This window comes from Danio rerio, chromosome 2 (genome assembly GCF_049306965.1).
Source record: "Danio rerio strain Tuebingen ecotype United States chromosome 2, GRCz12tu, whole genome shotgun sequence".
Lineage (NCBI taxonomy): Eukaryota > Metazoa > Chordata > Actinopteri > Cypriniformes > Danionidae > Danio > Danio rerio.
The window spans coordinates 27079160-27097861 of NC_133177.1; the positions used below are offsets into that span (position 1 = coordinate 27079160).

At 35.0% G+C, this 18702-nt stretch overlaps 1 protein-coding gene across 6 annotated transcripts in view; it reads right to left on the reverse strand.

Moving 5' to 3' along the window:
• Nucleotides 1–228: 228 nt before the first annotated feature.
• Nucleotides 229–18702, reverse strand: part of xirp1 (xin actin binding repeat containing 1) — a 28155-nt gene continuing 9681 nt past the window's right edge. For 2 of the 6 annotated variants that reach the window (XM_073916477.1, XM_073916484.1), the window contains 4 exons: nucleotides 10462–10622; nucleotides 10227–10283; nucleotides 2911–7362; nucleotides 229–2477 (listed from right to left, as the gene is read on the reverse strand). In XM_073916477.1, coding sequence (XP_073772578.1) covers nucleotides 2475–2477; nucleotides 2911–7362; nucleotides 10227–10283; nucleotides 10462–10622 — 4673 coding nt within the window. In that variant the 3' untranslated portion in view covers nucleotides 229–2474. Of the gene's footprint in view, nucleotides 9502–10018; nucleotides 10284–10461; nucleotides 10623–18702 lie in introns of those variants that run through there. The other 4 variants (XM_021480063.3, XM_009298510.3, XM_073916473.1 and 1 more) reach the window with 3 other exon arrangements.

Below are 18702 nucleotides of genomic sequence, written 5' to 3' on the forward strand. Positions count from 1 at the left end.
TCATATGTAGGATTAGCTTATCTGCCACCATTTTCTCCATTGGGTAAACTGGCATCAGGCAGGCAGAGCACATCTCTTTAGCAGGTGACAGGAACTATGATGACAATGTAAACATACATGGAATATGAAGACAACATGAAGAATCTTCTATAGCTACGGAATTGTTTTAACATGCTGTTTTAAAGATACAATATATAATGTCTGACAAAAAAAATATTATGCCAAATACTGCTTTGTAAGTTTTTATTTTATTTTAGATAATATACAGTTTTTTGAAACAAACATAAATATTTAACATTAACACAAATGCAACAGTACAAAAACATGCACCTAATGAAGGCATCATGATAACATTTCAATTGTACACACATTAAAATTAAGATCAATAATTCATATATTGATTTAAATAAAAATATGGAAATAAACAAGACATCATCCAAAAAAAGTTACAAAAACAATGCTGCCAGCTTAATGCTTTTCAGTGTTGGGATGACCAAAAGTAACAAACACTTTTCTGTCTTTGCCTTTACTTAGAGAATTTGAGGAGAAGCTCTGGCCAGATCTTTGCAAGACAGGTGAAGTCATTCCTTCAGACCTCCTAGGGCTGGTGACTACATCATATGAGGAAGACAATTCAGTCTCGGACTGCCTGGTAACAAATGTAGATCTTTTGGAGGAATAGTAAGTATTCCCAAAGCAGTCGGTCTCCTCATATTTCTCACTCACAGTTTTAGTGCCAAAGATTCCACTTGGGACCTCAGGAACTCGCTGTACTTCAAGAACACTGACTTTCCTTCTTGGACTTGGAGGACTACAAATGTGGCTGGCTGAGCTATTCTGGGAAGAGCTGCTCCCTGCATTAGATTGGTCTGCATTTGTTTTAGGTTTATCAGTTGGTGACTCTGCTGGTTTTCTTGCGGCAGAATGAATGGAAATAAACGAAGGTGAGGAGGGAACGTTTGAGGATTGCTTGCTCACTTGAACTTGAGGTACATGTGGCACTTCTTTATACAGAGCCCTGTTATCAGCACTCTGCATCTGATTGGATTGAGCAGGCTTTGTTTTGCTGGATACAATGCTAATTTTTCTTATGTTTTTAGTACTTGGAGAGACATTGTCAGGACTCAGTGATTCACTAAACAGGCCTGACAACCCTGCAATGTCTGCTTCAGATTTTAAATTTGAGACAGAGTACAGAGCCTTTTTTATGGCCTCCTCAATGTCTAAGAGTTTAGCTAATGTCTGTTCTTTCAAATTGACAATGTCCATACTTGCTTTTTCTAGGTCCTCAAATGCAGCCTCAACTGAAGATATGCTCTCTAGATCATCTCTTAAGCCCTCCGTCTCTTTGGCAACTCTCGGACGATGTCTGCGTTTGGTATTTTCTTTTGGATTGGTAATCCAAGCAGGCACATTTTCAAATAAAGTCTTGAGAGATCTGACATCCACCTCAAAAGTCTCCCCCTCTATTTCTTGAACCTTTGACAAAATGACCTTCAGTTCTTCTCGTCTCATAAGATTTTCAAAGATCTCCATGGCTGCTTTTACGTTGCCCCTCATTATCTCATCTCTGTGGATGGAGAGCCTCTGTCGGCGCTCATCTTCTGTCTCCCTCTTTGCTTTCTTTTCTCTCAAAACTACCTTGTTCTCAGAATTATTGTGAATTGAAGGAACTTCATGTTTGTTAGGTGTTGAAGAGGTGTCTCTGCTGGTGAAGTGTAACTCATCTTTATTGGAGGTTTTAGCCTGTTCCTGAATGTTTTCTTTTTGCACAACTTTAATTTTCTTCGGGAAAGGTGAGCCTGTGTCTGTAGTTGTCTTCTTTTCTCCAAAATTCTGAAGTACAGCCTTAAAACCCTTGTTTAGTTCATCATTATCCTTTGAATAACACATCCTGATCTCTTCTGCAGCATTTATTCTCTGAACCACATTTTTCTCCATTCCAATTGAATCACCAGGAAAGGAACCATTTTTAAAAGAATCTGTTTTATTGACTGATGGAGTGTCTGTAATTTGCATGTGGGAATTCTGGACCCATTGTTCAGTGTACTGCATCCTCTGAAAATCCGTAGGATCAGTTAAGTTTGTCCTTTGAACTTGTTCATGAATTTTGGATTCCTTGTCTTTAATTTTGTTTGAAGTTTTTGCAATTTCTGTTTCATGTGTAAACATTTTATTGCTGGGAGTCACTTTCAGAGGTATTGCTGGAGTCTGTTGTGTATCATTAATGCTCACAGTTGAGTTTGGACACATATTTGATGTTTCTGTAAATAGTGGTGGGGAGCTAGTAGTGATGTGCAGTGGCTTTGGTGGAATTACTGGTTTCTGATCTTTAACCTGATGACCAGTTTTCGGAAGGATGGGTGGTGGGTGTTCATCTTTTCCTGTAAAAGCACTAGAGTTCTTTGAATTGTCTGCGTTGGAGCTAACAGATTCTGAATTCAGTGCCAGGCTGGTTGGATGCTCACTTCTGGTCACTGAAACCGAAGAAGACAATTGAGTGTGAGATGAAGGAATATGATCAAAACTCTGCTTGCAATCTTTAGTCCCTGAGTCATTTGTAATTTTGCTTTGAGTGTAAGGCTGTCCAGATTGTTTATATAACATTGCTGCTTTGTAATCTCCTCTAGAAATATTAATGCTAGACTTTTTGAGACACTGGAGTGTCTCTTGCATATTACCTCTAACAATCTCTTCTCTGTCTACACTTCTCTGCTCTGTTGAAGCACTTCTTAAAGATTGAATAGTAGCCTTTACATCACCTTTAACAACATCTGGTACTGACTCTGAAATATCTACCATTCTTAAGGCATCTTCTGTGTTAATATATATATTTTTTCCTCCCCCTCCCACTTCATTCAGACAACACAATCTTTTTATGGATTCCTGATCCTTTTCTATGTCACTAACCTTTCGAAATGTTGTAGTAATCCGGTGGTTACTGTAGGTGGATGTTGTAGACTGCTCCACTGTTGTGCTGCTTTGGCACTGAGATGTTTCATTCAGGTTATATAGCTTTCCAGGTGTGATTGGTTCTCGTTCTACCTTCATGCTTTGATTCTTTGCCCTCTCAAGGGATCTTTTGGCAGCCTTAATATCCCCAGGAATGATTTCCTCTTTAACTAATTTACTTTCATTTTCTTCTGAGCACATTTCTTCTGCCTCTACATTCAGATCATAAATGGTGCCTGGTTTTATGACTTCACGCTCCACCTGCATGCTTTGTTGTTTAGCTCGCTCCAAGGATTCAAGTGTTGCCTTAATGTCTCCAGAAACAATTTCCTCCTTCTGGACCATGACTTGCTGTTTAACTGCCTCACCAAGTTGCTGTTTGGCTGACAAAATGTCACCTCGGACTATCTCCTCTCTTGGCACACAGTTTCCAATGCTCAGGTCTGTGCAGACATCAGAGAAAACCTTTTTGACATTTTTCACATCTCCTGGTACAACATCCAAGATTGTTCTTTCAACTTGTTCTCTTTGTTGACTTAGGTGTCGCATCGCTTCCTTTACATCACCTTGAACAATTTCGATTTGGTCTCTACAAGACGTGACCAAATCTTCTTCAGAAAGTTCTCGCTGTAGACTCTTAAGGTCGCCTTTTTCAATGCAGCTTTTATACAAATTAACATTCCCCCTCTCGATTTCTTCCATTCTGCAAGACTGCTTAGTCTGCTGGCTGTGGACTGTGGCAAGGAGGTTGCCAATGGTGGACTTGACGTCTCCTCGCGTGATGGTTTGCGACTCAGTTAAGCTGCTTTCACAGTGAAGGGAATATACTGTCATTTCTGGCTGCCCACCTTCAGATTCTTGCATGACCAAACCTGTCTTGATTTCCTTTTGTTGAACCAGCAAGTTCTCAATAATTTTAACTGCTTCTTGGGTCTTGCATTCCGCCTCAGGGTTGGTTGCAGATCCTGGCTGTTGAAATGGGATTTCAAGTACTGTACTGTGCATCTTGCCTTGTTCGTCTTCTTTAAGGAGGACAACCATAGGTTTAATATTGGGTTTGAACAGTAACTGCAACATTAGGTTCCTGATGTTTCCTTCAACAACTTCTTCCTTTAGGACTTTGGGCCCCTCATCCTTCATAATCTGATATTTTGCCATGTTTACATACTTGTAATCATTTGCTTGGATGATGATTCCGCTGGAATGAATGAAGGAATTATGACAAAGTCTGTATAGTATGTCTGTCACACTTTCAACAGTGATTTTGTCAAGTGGTGTGGTCTCAAATAACCAGGTTGTACTTTTGACATCAGCTTTGGGAATTTCTTCCCTTGATGAAACCAACTCTTCAGTTGGCTTATTGTCCTTTATTTTATCTAAGGACTGTGATTCAAACAACCAAGTGCAGCGTTTCACATCTCCCTTAGTGTTATCTTCTCTATGTACAGCTGTCAAGTTGTTCTGCTCATCTGGTTCACCTTTTAGAGTATCAATAGGCTGATTCTCAAAAAGCCAGGTTGAGGTACGTACATCACCTTGTTGAACATCTGTAACGCTCACCATTCGCACAAACTTCTTTTGGGATGCTTGCTCTGTCTCAAAAAGCTGCCTGCTTTGTTGCACACACTTTTCATTGCCTATATCTTCAACAACACGCACAGAGGGCCCTTCGTGAGGTGTAAATGAGTCAAGAGGCTGAGTCTCAAACTTCCATCGCGCAGATTTCACATCTCCTTTGTGCACGTCCTCCTGCGTAACTGCACGGATGACGTAGATTTCCTTGTCTGCTTGAATAGTATCCAGTGGCTTGGTTTCAAACATCCATCTTGCACCCCTGACATCTCCTCTCATGACTTCCTCCTTCATTACAGTGGTAACTTCATGAAACTGCCCATCCTTGTCTCTTATAGCATACAATGGCTGGGATTCAAAAAGCATTGTGTTGGATTTCACATTAACACTACTGCTCAAAGGCTTCTCTATAATCATTGACGGATGCTCAAGTAGTTCATCTTTGTCTTTAATCTTATCCAGAGAGAGGGTTTCAAAAATAAACTTCTTGCCTCCAACATCCCCAGCCTCAACATCGCATGACACTATTCTCTCCTCTTTCTCGTTAATGTCACCAATAGGCTGATTCTCAAATAACCAAGTGAATTTGTGGACAGATCCTGACTGAATTTCATTTTTCTGCTCCTCAGACCATTTGGAAGACTCAGTTCCTAGCGATTTAGATTCAAAGATTTCCTTGACACGTGAAACATCTCCAGACTGCATATCCACCTGGCTGACACACCTTACGTTTTGGCCAGAATCGGCTTGATCTGTGATTCTGTCTAAAGGCTCAGTTTCAAACAGGTGTTTCACTGTCTTCACATTCACATCACTCTTTACGTCTTCCTGCACAGTGCTGCACAGTTTCAAACCAAGGTTCTCCTTGTCTTTAATGTTATCCAGTGGTTGTGTTTCAAAAAGCCAAGTGTGTGACTTCACATCAGCTTTCGGTACTGGTTCTACATCCTGCTTCCCTTCTGATTTTTCATACAACATGTCCATTGGTTTTGTCTCAAACAGCCATTTGCATGTTTTCACATTACTCTTTTTAAATTCTTTCTGTGTCGAGTCTACATCTGTCCTACTATTTAAACTCATGCAATCCAAAGGCTGTGTTTCAAACATCCATTTGGCTGTCCTCGTGTCATCTGTCATGTCTTCTTGCCTTGTAATGCCCTTGATGAGTTCTACTTTTCCGCTACCTTCTTCAAATTGGTCTAAGGGTCTCGTCTCAAACATCCATTTGTAATTCTGTACATTGCCTTTAATGCATTCTTCTCTACTGACAGTGGTAACTTCGTGGAATTTTCCAGCACAGTCTTTAATCGCATACAGTGGTGTTGTTTCGAACAGTGAGCAGTGGCCTTTGACATCCCCAGATGTAATGTCATGAATTTGACTTTGTGCTTTCTCGGAAACATTAAGAGGTAATGTCTCAAAAAGGCTTTTGAAAGTTTTCACATCTCCTTTCTCATCATTTTGAACTTTGTTTCCACTGTCACCTGCTGTTTTACCAGCAGTGGACTTCTCAAACTGCATCCTTTTGTCTTGAACTTCTCCTTTTTCATCACTTGATACCATAACCTTCTGGAGACGTCCCACCTCGTAGCTATCTTTCAGAGTGTCCATGGGCTGAGTCTCAAAAAGCCATAGGGTGGATCCAACATTTCCTCCAACAATTGCCTCCTTCTCTAAAACGTCACCCTCAGAATCTCCTTTAAGGGATGACAGGGGCTGGTTTTCAAACAGCTGTAGTTTGTTATGAACATCTGCTGCTCCAGAGAAACCCTCCACTGCTGTTCCTTGAAACTTTTGCTCTTCCACAACACCTTCGTGAATTGCATCAAGCGGCTGCGTCTCAAACATCCACTTTTTCTTATCAACACCGCCTCTCTGAGCTTCTTCAAGAGATATCCCTCGAATTATCTGAACATGAGCTCCTTCATTAATGTGATCTAAGGGTTGAGTTTCAAAAAGCCAACGTGCAGTTTTAAAGTCACTGCTCATGATTTCTTCTCTGCAGATTGATTTGATTTCATGGATTTTACCATTGCTATCCCTAAGCGCACAACAGGGATCTGCTTGAAAAAGTTTGACTGTTTTCTTCACATCTCCTTTGTTCTCTTGGAGTTCTGATTTTAATGTTAGGAAATGTTGGTCTTCGACAGAGCAGCAGCGACCTAAAGAATCCAGTGGTTTGGTTTCAAACAGACGACGTGCGCCGGTCACATCACCCTTCTGAACAGGTTCCTTCAAGACGACCTCCACAATTTCCTCATCCTCTATCTTTGACTTGCTGATTGAATCTAGAGGCTGTGTTTCAAACAACCAGGTGGCTGTGCGAACATCTCCTCTGACTACACCTGCTCTCTCGGCACCTGCTGCATGCTGACTGTCGAATGTTGAATGCTCAAACAAAGAGGATTTGCCCTTCACATCCCCACCTTGAGGATTTTCCTCACAGAGTAGTTTTTTAGTTTCATGTGGGTCTCCAATATTATCAAGAGTCCAGTTCTCAAAGATCCACCGCATGGATTGGACTTCTCCCTGATATGCTGCATCTGCTGCTTGAGGATTTATTGCATCAATTAGTTCGTCATCTACAACGTCATCAACAGTCATCTTCAGTTCAGGGTGGATGTGTTTAAAAAGGCGCTTCAGTTCACTTTTTTGTCGTTGTTGGTAGATCTCTGAGAAGGTTTCTTTTGGAGGTGGTACGGGGAGGAAGTTCTGGCTTAGATCTTTTTGAAGTGACTCCAGAACCTGAGGTCTTGGAAGAGGAGGTGGAGGTGGAGGGAAATCCTCATCTCCACAGACTGCTTCTGTAGCTTTTTTCTGTTTGGCTACTTCTGCCATCTTGGGGGCAAAGAAGTATGAAGGCTCACGTTACTCTCCACAATGCAATGATTTAATAAATTGAAACATTGTTAAAATGTTAGTATGATTAAGCTGAAATACTTTACCTTTTTCCGTGTTTAGCTGGGGATAGTTGAGTTAGTTCACTGCACACCTATTCAGGTTTGACTTCATTTATGATGATTTTCAGCTTCATTAGTTCAAAGATTCATTCACCACAACAAAAGCTTCACATTTGCAGATATTTTTGGAGCTTGACAGAACAGGACAATATTTGATTTGTTCTATAACTACAAGAATATGTAATGTGTAGCTACATTATTCCGTAAAATACACATTTAGTGCTAACAAGTTTAAACTGTTGTTAGATTTAAGAGGAAAGGCAAAGTTATGGGTGGGGGTTAGATAATGGATTTATGGTAAGGTTTAGTTATTCTTAGGGTTTAAGTTTACAGTGCAACCACAAATGCTTAAGGTGCGGTATGTTGCCAGACTAATGACACCAACAGGAATGAGCAAAACTGACAATAAATTGCACACATTGTCTCTAATATAGAACTATTTATTAAAGTTTTGACCAAAAGCCTGTATATGAATATAGGTTATTTAGCTTGAGTAGAATCTGCTTGCTTGTCATGGTATCTTGTGCTCTAGTACATTCCAATTAAATACAGCATCTTTAAATACAATTACAAAATTGGAATGCATGTACACTATAAAAAGTGGTTTCAAAGGGTATGTACATAGATGAAACAAAACCAGGGCAACTTACTGCAGCATTATCATAACAGTACTTGAAATTGTTAGGTTGATAGAAATAGGAGGATGTTGAGAAACTAAAAATAATGTTTCGGCTTTAATACTGTGGCGGATATTGTGATTTACCACTTAAATGAACCAATTCACTCTCACCAAATCACAAATCCTGTTAGTTATAAAGGATCCTTTGTAATAACACAACATCACTGTTACTATGACTTTTTATATTATTGTTTATTAACCAGTGTTGGGCAATACAAGCTACTGGTAACTAATACTGTATTATTAATGTATAGCATTACTTTTTAAATATAGTATCTGTTATTGTTACAACAGGATGAGTTTGTCTGTTACATGGTAAGTTCATTAATTTTGGCTGCAGTCTAGCCTACATCTTCCTGTTTTCAGCTGCAACGCATTGTGGGAATAGTGAATGCTACCCCCTTGTGTATGAGGCGGTAGACTGGACAAAAGTCAAGCGAAAGCCGAGAGATTGAGTGCACGAGAGAGAGAAAGAGAGGGAGATGTGAGCGAGGAAGACCAAGAGGCTATTATACTACTAGGCTTGTTGTTTCAAAAAAATAAGCACACATGTTTTATCTGTATAACAAAATTGATTAGTTTAGTTGACACAGCTGTTATGTTTTTGTTTTGTTCAAATAGCATAAAATGTATTGTTGTCTATAGCAGGTTTTTTTGGTGCTGAGTTTCATTAAATTGAATCTGAATGATAATTCAGATTACATTAATGTGTTTATTTCATCAAGGTTTTGTGTTTGTTGTATATTGTTGCTAGTTTTCACACTCAAGTTGTGAAGGAACATGTTTAGGGTTAAATACATCAACTTTTTTTTTGATGCTGAAGCAGCTTTAGTTTTTGCTTTTTTCTTGTTTCTGAATATATTATTCAGCTGGTTTATTACCTTGAAATATTTTTATTTTTGTGCTGCTGAACTTAAATAGATTTTTAAAAATAACTTATTTTTAAAAATATGTTTTGTGTTTTAGTTGTGAGAATGCACATTAATTAAAACTGTGAAGTTGATCAACAGTATGTTCTCCATGCAGCGTTGAAGTGACGTTATAAGGGCATTATTCGGAGCATTAAAAATGTTCTGGAAAAGTAACTCAAAAATGACTTTTAACAGTAATGCATTACTTTTTATTGTAGGTAATCTACAAAATAATTGAGTTACTTTTTGAATGAAGTAACTCTTAACTGTAACTAGTTACTATTTTTCAGTCACTATAGCACAACACTTATTAACATACAGCTCTGGAAAAGATTAAGACTACTTCAAAGTTGTTATCAGTTTTTTAGATTTGCAATTAGTAGATACTGTGAATATACAGTTGAAGTCAGAATTATTAGCCCCCCCCCTGAATTATTAGCCCCCTGTTTATTGTTTCCCCATTTTCTGTTTAAAAGAAAGAAGATTTCTTCAACACATTTCTAATCATAATAGTTTTAATAACTCATTTCTAATAACTGATTTGTTTTATATTTGCCATGATGACAGTAAATAATATTTGACTAGATATTTTTCAAGACAGCTTATAGTGACATTTAAAGGCTTAACTAGATTAACTAGGCAGTTTGGGGTAGTTATGCAAGGTATTATATAATGATGGTTTGTTCTGTAGACTTTAGAAAAAAATATATAGCTTGAAGGGGTTAATAATTTTGACATTAATTTTGTCAAAATTTCTGTGAAAATGTCCTCACTCTGTTAAACATCTTTAGGAAAATGTTTAAAAAAGAAAGAAAAAATCAAAGGTGGGCTAATAATTCTGACTTCAACTGTACATATAATTACAGCTTTTGATTGAATTATTTGTTTGTATTGTTCTTTCCCAATATTTAAGGCCTAAAATCATGGAATATTGTTTATTATACATATGTGGGCTCTTTGTTTTCGAGAGCGTTCCCTGTTTGTATAAAAATATAATTAAAAAGCATTGCCTAATGCTCCTTTGTTTTTATATTCTTTAATTTTAAAAACCAAAAGAATCACATGTGAGTCTTTTTAGTAATACATCACCGTATTAGTCATTAGCCACAAAACAGAGTCACATTATGATTTCAACTTTTAAAGTTGACATACCTTGCTTCCTTTTTTTGTCGTTCCACTTGAGTTGAATCGCTCGTGGACCACACTGCCCTGTGGAAGATGCATAATTATTTGACTGAGGGAAATATTAGCCAATGACAGGTTTGTACTGTAAAATGAGCATGTGTCAGACTTCACAGCATTGCATGGATGTGTGTGATCCAGTCTGAGCACTTGAACTTACAGATGCCTGTGCTGTGAGTGATTTAACAGATGCATGAACACTCACTTGCTGCTCGATGGATCCTGAAGAGTCTGCAGCTGCGACCTTTAAGAGGTAAAGGGCAGATCTGTCTTTCACACTGGTGATGGGAGAAGATGTGTACTTCTGTTTGTATTCTGGATAAGAGGCAGATTCTCTCCAGTCTTTCTTGAGATGTCTCTTGTCATCTAATTCACACAGGAAACACAGGTTGTTGCACAAAAAAATCTTTAATTATTCTTGAGCTAAATAAATCGCAGTGATTCACTTGTTGGATTCATTTAAACAGATCAATTAAGGCTTAGTTTAAATGATTATTGGTTATTATAATCAATCATGTTTCGTTATGAATGAGTTTTGCTTTTGAAAATAAAATGTAAGACCTTTATTTGTAATCTTTATTTAATTTGATCTTCATTTTTAAACTTGCATACATATGTTAACTGCATTTTGTAAATTATCTTTAACTTTTGTATGCATTAAAGGGATAGTTCACCCTAAATTTTCAATTTACTCACCACTTATCCTCATGTGGTTTCAAATCTGTTTGAGTTTCAGGTAACACTTTAGTTTAGGTCACAATTCACAGTATTAACAAACCATTACCTAACACTACTAGATTATTAACTACTAATTATCTGTTAAAAACATGAATTGTGACTTGAACTAAAGTGTTACCGAGTTTATTTATTCTGTTGGACACAAAAAAAGAGATTTTGAAGAATGAATAAACCAGTACCCATTGGCATCTTTAGCAGGAAAAAAACACTATTGAAGTCAATGGTACTGGCGTCCAACATTCTTTAAAGTAACTTCTTTTGTGTTCACTGGAGGAAAGAAAGTCAAACAGCTATGGAACAAGTGGAGGATGAGCAAATGGTGATAGAATTTTTGTGTATCTCTTTATTACACATCAAACATTTTAATTTTAGGATTATAAAGGCTCACATATTTTAAAATAATGTTTTTTAAGGTTATCCCTAATGCCTAAAACTAATTCTTGAGGTATGTTTCACAATAAAGTAATATTATATATTGAAATATTTCACAAAATTCAGTGTTACTTGCTCCCTTTGTGTAAATGTCAGTGAAGTTTACTTGCAATATTTTGGTTATAACTGTTTGTACATCTTTTTTTTTTCACTGTTAACACATGCACTGAGTTTTGGAAGATTTGTAGGCAATGTAAATGTGACAAACTAGTGGCAAAAACAAACAAACATGTAGCACATTATAAGCATACTTTAATACTTTTCTTAAAATGTATGTATTCAAACCCACAGATTTTTGCACATTTTTATGTCGGGTAATAGTTTAGAAGTAGACTATTAATAAGACAAGAGTAACCCGACCCAATTCCTTGGCCATGTAGTGTCTCTGATAGTGCTGTAAATATAGACCGGAGCTGGTGTTTGCATGCTTTTATCTGTGGGCTATTATTAAACCTTAAGGACCTATGGAAACTTTCAGCTGCGTGCATGCTTATGATTGTGCAATATTAAACATAGATGCATTTTTTAAGTTACTTTAGCCAACTTACCTCTAAGATTTTTTTATGCAATTTGACTGTATTTCTTATCATGAAACCTATTGAAAATCTGTGACCTGTGCCATTGTAACATGTCAAAAAGAAAAAAACGGCAATGTCAGCTGAATTGTGACACTGTTTTGAGTTTCTCATTCTCAGAAGACAAAACACCCTGTGACAAAGCTTCCCTGAGTCAGGATTCTGATCTTAGCCATTTTTAGCATTTAGTCATTTGCTAGCATAATTAGTGGTTTTGTTTTTTTGAATTGTCATCTTTTAATGCTTACGATACGTCAAGACAAGGAAGCAAATTTGATCAGATTCAAAATGCTGCACTGCTAAAATCTGCTTTTTGGTTAAATCGTTCTTATTATACTATTAAAAACTTCTCTTATTTGCATCTTCTGTTTTAGTTTTGCTTGTTGGAAACTGATGTAAATCTTATATTTTCTGAATTAACACAACAATGTTTGATCTGTAATTAACCCTACATTCAAAGTTGTAATTAATTTTAATACATATGTAAATCCTCTACTTAACCTTTTTTACATAATTAATTCCTGGGGATTCAAATAATATTTTTAGTTATTTGAAATTTTAAAACATAGCAGATATATTATTATTATTATTATTATTATTATTTATTTATTTTTTACAGGTCTAACAGTAATATAAATGAAAGGCATTTTAATATGAATTTCTATATTTGGACCAATTCAACTATTATCATAAACAAAAAAGAAATGTGCATGATCACACATTTTAAATGTAATCAAAGGATGCTAAAAATGCAGCATTAGTTGTGTTAAATAAGCACTGAAAACAGAAGAATTAGTCCATTGTTTTTGAGCATATACTATAGGCAGTGTGCTTTTAAGTCCGTCAGGTCGAGTAAAATCTCCATTAATTGTCTCCATAGAAAAACATTTTAACATTATTTTTAATTCTTTTAAAACAGCTCTGAAGTTGTTAATTGGCTGTGTATGATTTTGTTGAACCAATCTGTTTGCATTAATTTTACTACAGTGCTTCATATGAAAGGTAATTTCTGCCAATTTCAAATAAATCAAATAAACATTGGAAATTAAAATGAAAACCAGGTTAACAGTTTCATTATAAAACATGGCCAAAAATTGAAAATGAATTGAAATGACTTATTTTTCATTTTCATTTTCACTGTGACAACATATTGTCCCTTCTGTTCCTCTTGTTGTACCAATGCAGCAGCTGCGTCATGTAAAAGCTGGTTTACAGGTTTTGCCATTTTACTTCTATAATATATACATCAGTAACTCACACTGTCCCATCCATTAAAACCGTGCTTCTCAAGCTTTAAAAACACTAGACGTCACTTGAATATGCCCCTCCCCCTGATTAGCATAGGCTTTGCATACAGGTGGATGTTGAACATGAAAACTGAAATAAAAGTGTCAAAAATAGGAAAACTTATATGTACATTTTTTCAATTCAATTCACCTTTATGTTTGTAACGCTTTTACAATGTTATGGTTTCCGCTACATTCATTCTTCCATGAATGTATCTGATGCGTGAGGCCAGCAAACATGACGTATAGCCGTTTCACTTTACTTAATACCGCTCTGTAGGTCTATTGGAGACATTCATAATTAGTCCTAGCAAATCTAATAAATGCTGAAGACATACTTGTTACTTAAATGCACTAAATCACACTTCAGCAGCATTTATTTGAGAGCGCACAAGAAGATCTGCGCTTGAGCAGCATATTTTTGAAGGGGCGCGCAAAAAGTTTTGTGCACGAACAGAGGGAATATGAGCGCAAGCAAAGAGATCCGCATGCCTGTAGGCTATTACATAAATGCGATCTCGACTTAATGCTGCACTCACAACATTTGTCATTGAAATAACGCCACAGGTAGTTGGTATATCTATGTAAAAAATAAAAGGCATGCTGGAAAACATCCTAGAGGAAACACTGAATGTAGATTGTGTCTAAGCAGCTTCACATAGAATATTATAGTAAATAGAAACAGTGTCAGTTCAGTGTTTAGAGTTTAAGTTCAGTTTAGCTCAGTTTAGTGTGGTTTACTACAATTTACTATTATAGCATGAATATTAATAAAAAGCTTTGTAAAAATTGTGTTTGTATTTTATTTTTCAGTTTGGCTTTTCATTTTAATATTTTATAGTCTTGACGTGGAAATGCAGTGAAAATGAAATGTTAAATCAGCAGCTTTATTTTATTTATTAATTTGACAGGGACGATGTGCTGTCACAGTAAAAAAGTCATTTCAATTTATTTTCAATTTTGGCAGATAATTTGCAAACAGTGTTTTATGATGACATTGTTAATCTGGTTTTTATTTTAATTTCCAATGTTTATTTGATATTTTTTAAAATTGGCAGGAATTACTTTCCATAGCTTCATGCCACAGAAATAATCTGTTAAATACGTTTTCCATATTTGGTGATTTATGAGTTTTTTTTATTTATTTATGCTTCTGAATGGATTCATGGAACATCTTTACTCCAACAACTTCTGATGTTGAAAAGTTTGAAAAGGTGACTTTTATTTTTAATAGTTTGAAGTGAAATATCGCCTGGACTGGTGTTGTAACGTATAATACAAGAACCTGGCAATAAACTGCCAGTACTGTTTTGTCATTTTATGGACTTATTTCTCTATATACAGCATTATGTACAATATATGTTATGTGCACTCATCTTTTAAGGACTGTTTTTAATTTGTGATAGCTCTTTTATTCTTACTGTGTTTTTTATTGCATTTTTCATAGTTTTACTGTGCTTTGTTGTTTTTACTTTTTTTAAAGCGCTTTGGGTCTTAAAAAAGCGAGTTACAAATAAAATGTATTATTACTATTATTACTATTATTATTATATTGTTTGTAACTACTAAAATGTCAATAAAAGTCACTTTGTTAGACTGCATGGTTGAACGTTTAACAAGAAAAGTTGAAAGAGCAGAATTAAAGGTCTCATAATGTTATTTAAACAGTAAAAACCAATGAATCAAGAAATATGTAACCTGTGAATTAGCATATATTTTTGTAGTTCTTTACCTCATTAAAACTCTTGAGTTGAGTATACAGTCTTTAACCATAAATCATTTGATCTGTTTTTTTATAATCTTGTTTATTTAAAATTAAGTTTGTAATGTTGCAACTCACATGGTTGTTTTAAAAAAAGACTTTTCAAAAATCCCTGTAACTAAAATTGATGGGGAAAAAAATCACAGCTGAAAAAGTGGACTAATATATAACTATTGATGAAATGTGATGTAACAAATCTTTGATTTGGCAAAAGCAGACTTTGTATATGAAATACCAGCAGAGCTGCTGTAGGCCTGAGCACATCAGAAGGCTTTCCTCTGAGGTCAGTTGTATGAGCAGCACAGGTCTGTCAACTGTAACTAATGACTATACTCCAGCATACCTCTGTTTTTCACACTGTAAGCTCCCATGAGACAAAGGCACGGGCCCAGCGGTGGCGCCACTCACGAGTCTGGGCTTAAAACGTTTGCATAGCTGGATGAGCACACAGAATAACAGGCCCACACAATGCTGAAGTCCAACTAGACATTACTGTGCCGCACAGAGAGATTTCATCAAGCTGTTTACAAGCATGAATACTGGTGCTCGCTGATTTGCATATCATCTTGTCAAATTATTAAAACAACAAATGATTTATTTTAATCAGAAACATTAAAACTTGTATTTACATGAAAACATAAGGTTTAAAATTCATACATTAAAAAACACTGGGTTCCACACATTTCCTTCATGTTGCCCCACCACAAATCGATTAAGTTAACTTGATTGTTTTTTTTTTCAAATTCAAGTGGATTGAACATAAAACAATTAAGTTGTCCCAAAAAATCTCAAGAATTGTGTTGTTTCAGCTCACTTTAAATAAGTAGTCTGAACAAGCAGCAAAGGATTTTTTTAGTGTAGCATCAAAGAACCGTTTTTAGTTCCTCAAAGAACCTTTTAGTGATTAGTTTTTTAAAGAACACTATGGGACATGTAGTTGATGTTAATTCATGTATTTACTAACATGAACAAACAATGAGCAATACATTTCTTTACATGTTTTTAACATTAGCATGAACTCATTTAACAAGCACGGTGTTTAATTCTAATAATGCATTAGTAAATGTTGAACTATGGTAAATGCTTCACATGAATTTTTCTTTTTTTTCATGTTAGAAAATACATTACGTGTCTTTCATTGTAAAGTGTTACATAAAATATTTGTTTACAGAGTTAAGAACGTAATGATCTAAATAATCTTTTTCAACTTTAAAGAAACTCTAATTGAATGAAAGGGTTCTACAGTATGTTAATTATTCTTCAGTAAACCATCAAAACTAATACCGAACCTTTATTTTAAGCCCTGTGGGTCATTATGGGTATTTTTGTCCTTTTAAATGTATTTCCTGTGATCACTTTGGCTGTGAAAACAGCATAAATTTAGTTTATAAATCTTTTTATAGTACTGTAAAAAAAGTTCCGCTAAGAACCTTCAAGTCAAAAAAAGTAAAAATTACAAAAGCAATATTTAATTCCATAGTCATTTAAGCAAAAAGCACTCTTTGTTAACAGGGTTTCTTGATCTTTTGTAAACATTCTGCACTGTAAAAAAATGCTGGGTTCCACACAATTAATTTGTGTTGCAACAACATGAAGGAATTAAATTAAGGGAAATTGAACGTAAAACAATTAAGTTGTCTTCCAAAAACTCAAGAATTGTGTTGATTCAACTAATTTTAATAAAAAAATATGTGCAAAGAGCGAACATAATTTTTTAAAGTGTACAGTTGAAGTTGCCCCTTTGATTTTTTTTCTTCTTTTTTAAAAATATTTCCCAAATTATGTTTAACAGAGTAAGGAAAATTTTACAGTGTCTGATAATACTTTTTTTTCTTCTGGAGAAAGTCTTATTTGTTTTATTTTAGCTAGAATTAAAGCAGTTTTTACTTTTTTTAAAAAGCATTTTAAGGTCAAATTTATTAGCTCCTTTAAGCAATATATATTTTTTTCGATAGTCTATAAAACAAACCATCGTTATATAATGGCGTGCCTAATTACCCTAACCTGCCTAGTTAACCTAATTAACCTAGTTAAGCCTTTAAATTTCACTTTAAGCTGTATAGAAATGTCTTGAAAAATTTCTAGTCAAATATTATTTACTGTCATCATGCCAAACATAAAATAAATCAGCTATTAGAAATGAGTAATTAAAACTATTATGTTTAGAAATGTGTTGAAAAAATCTTCTGTCCGTCAAACAGAAATTAGGAAAACAAATAAACAGGGGGGCTTATGATTCAGAGGGGCTAATAATTCTGACTTCAACTGTATGAATGTTAAAGTTTCTTCACAGAATCATCAATTTCAGATTATTCAAATCTTAATTTATATCTGTGATCCTTTTCAAGATATAGCTCAGATGTGTATTTCAAAGTCGATCGGCTGAATGGACTTTCACAGAGACGGGCCCTCATTCATGCCATTCAGGAGCAGGAATGGAGGTCACAGCTATTAGCGTCCCAGAATGCGAGTGCTTTTGTCCTGCTGACAGCTGTCCAAATTATTGTGATATGCGCTTGGTATTTATTCTCTTCAGCTGCCTGCCTTAGTTTCCTGCGAGCACTCAAAGGTCTGGTTAAAACCACAACAACTTAAAACTGCTGCTTAAAATAGGGTCGTATTGACAAAACCATGTTTAGCTGATAGCCTGTCACGATATCAGTCACTGCACATTAAACAAGGCGATTTCAGATGTTATATAAACTTCTATTCAAAAGCTTTGGGGTTGGGACTGTTTGTAGTTTTTGAAGAAATCAATACTTTTTATTAAGAAAGAATTCACTGAATTGATCTTCAAATCTTTTAAAATTACATGCTGTTGTTTTGGACCTGTTTAAAAGAATTATTAAAATATAGAATTCAACATGACAAATAATAAGAAATGTCTCTGTTAGAATGATTATCTAACAGAGAATGATGTGGAAAATGCAGCTTTGACATAACTGGAATAACTAGTAAGTAACACTTAATAATACTATTCCATTAGCTAAAGTTTGTTAATGTATTTACTAACATGGACAAACAATGAACAAAACATTTATTGAATATAATGATATTTTATTGTTAGTTAATGTTAACTCACAGTGCATTAAACTAACAAGCATTGGATTTGAATAATGCTTTAGTAAATCTTGAACTCTGATTAATAAATGCTGTACAGGATTCTTTAAACTTAGTTCATGTTATTAAATAGATTAACTAATAATAATTAATGGAACATTACTTTAAAATGTTAACAACAATTAATGTTTTATATTGTAATAAATTTTTACAATATTACAGCACTGACTGTAAAAATACAATTCAATGTAATGCTATATGAAGGAATTTTTCATCATGACCTTTTTTTAGTCGCTTTGCTCACATCTTTTTAATTATGCATTGCATTATATTGTAATTTAATATCATTTTAAAGGTAATGTCTGTAAATTTAAAGGAAAATGTGCACAAAAAAAAAATAGATTAAAAAATAAGCAACAAAGCAACCACTATGTTCTAGTACACTGTATGTATAATAATATGCCAAAAAGTTATGACAACAAATGTTTTATGCTACTATTACTAGCTACATAAACCATACACACTTTTTTAGATATACAGATTTTAACTTAACATATTTAGTTAGTTTGACTGGTGTAAGTTGAGATAATTAG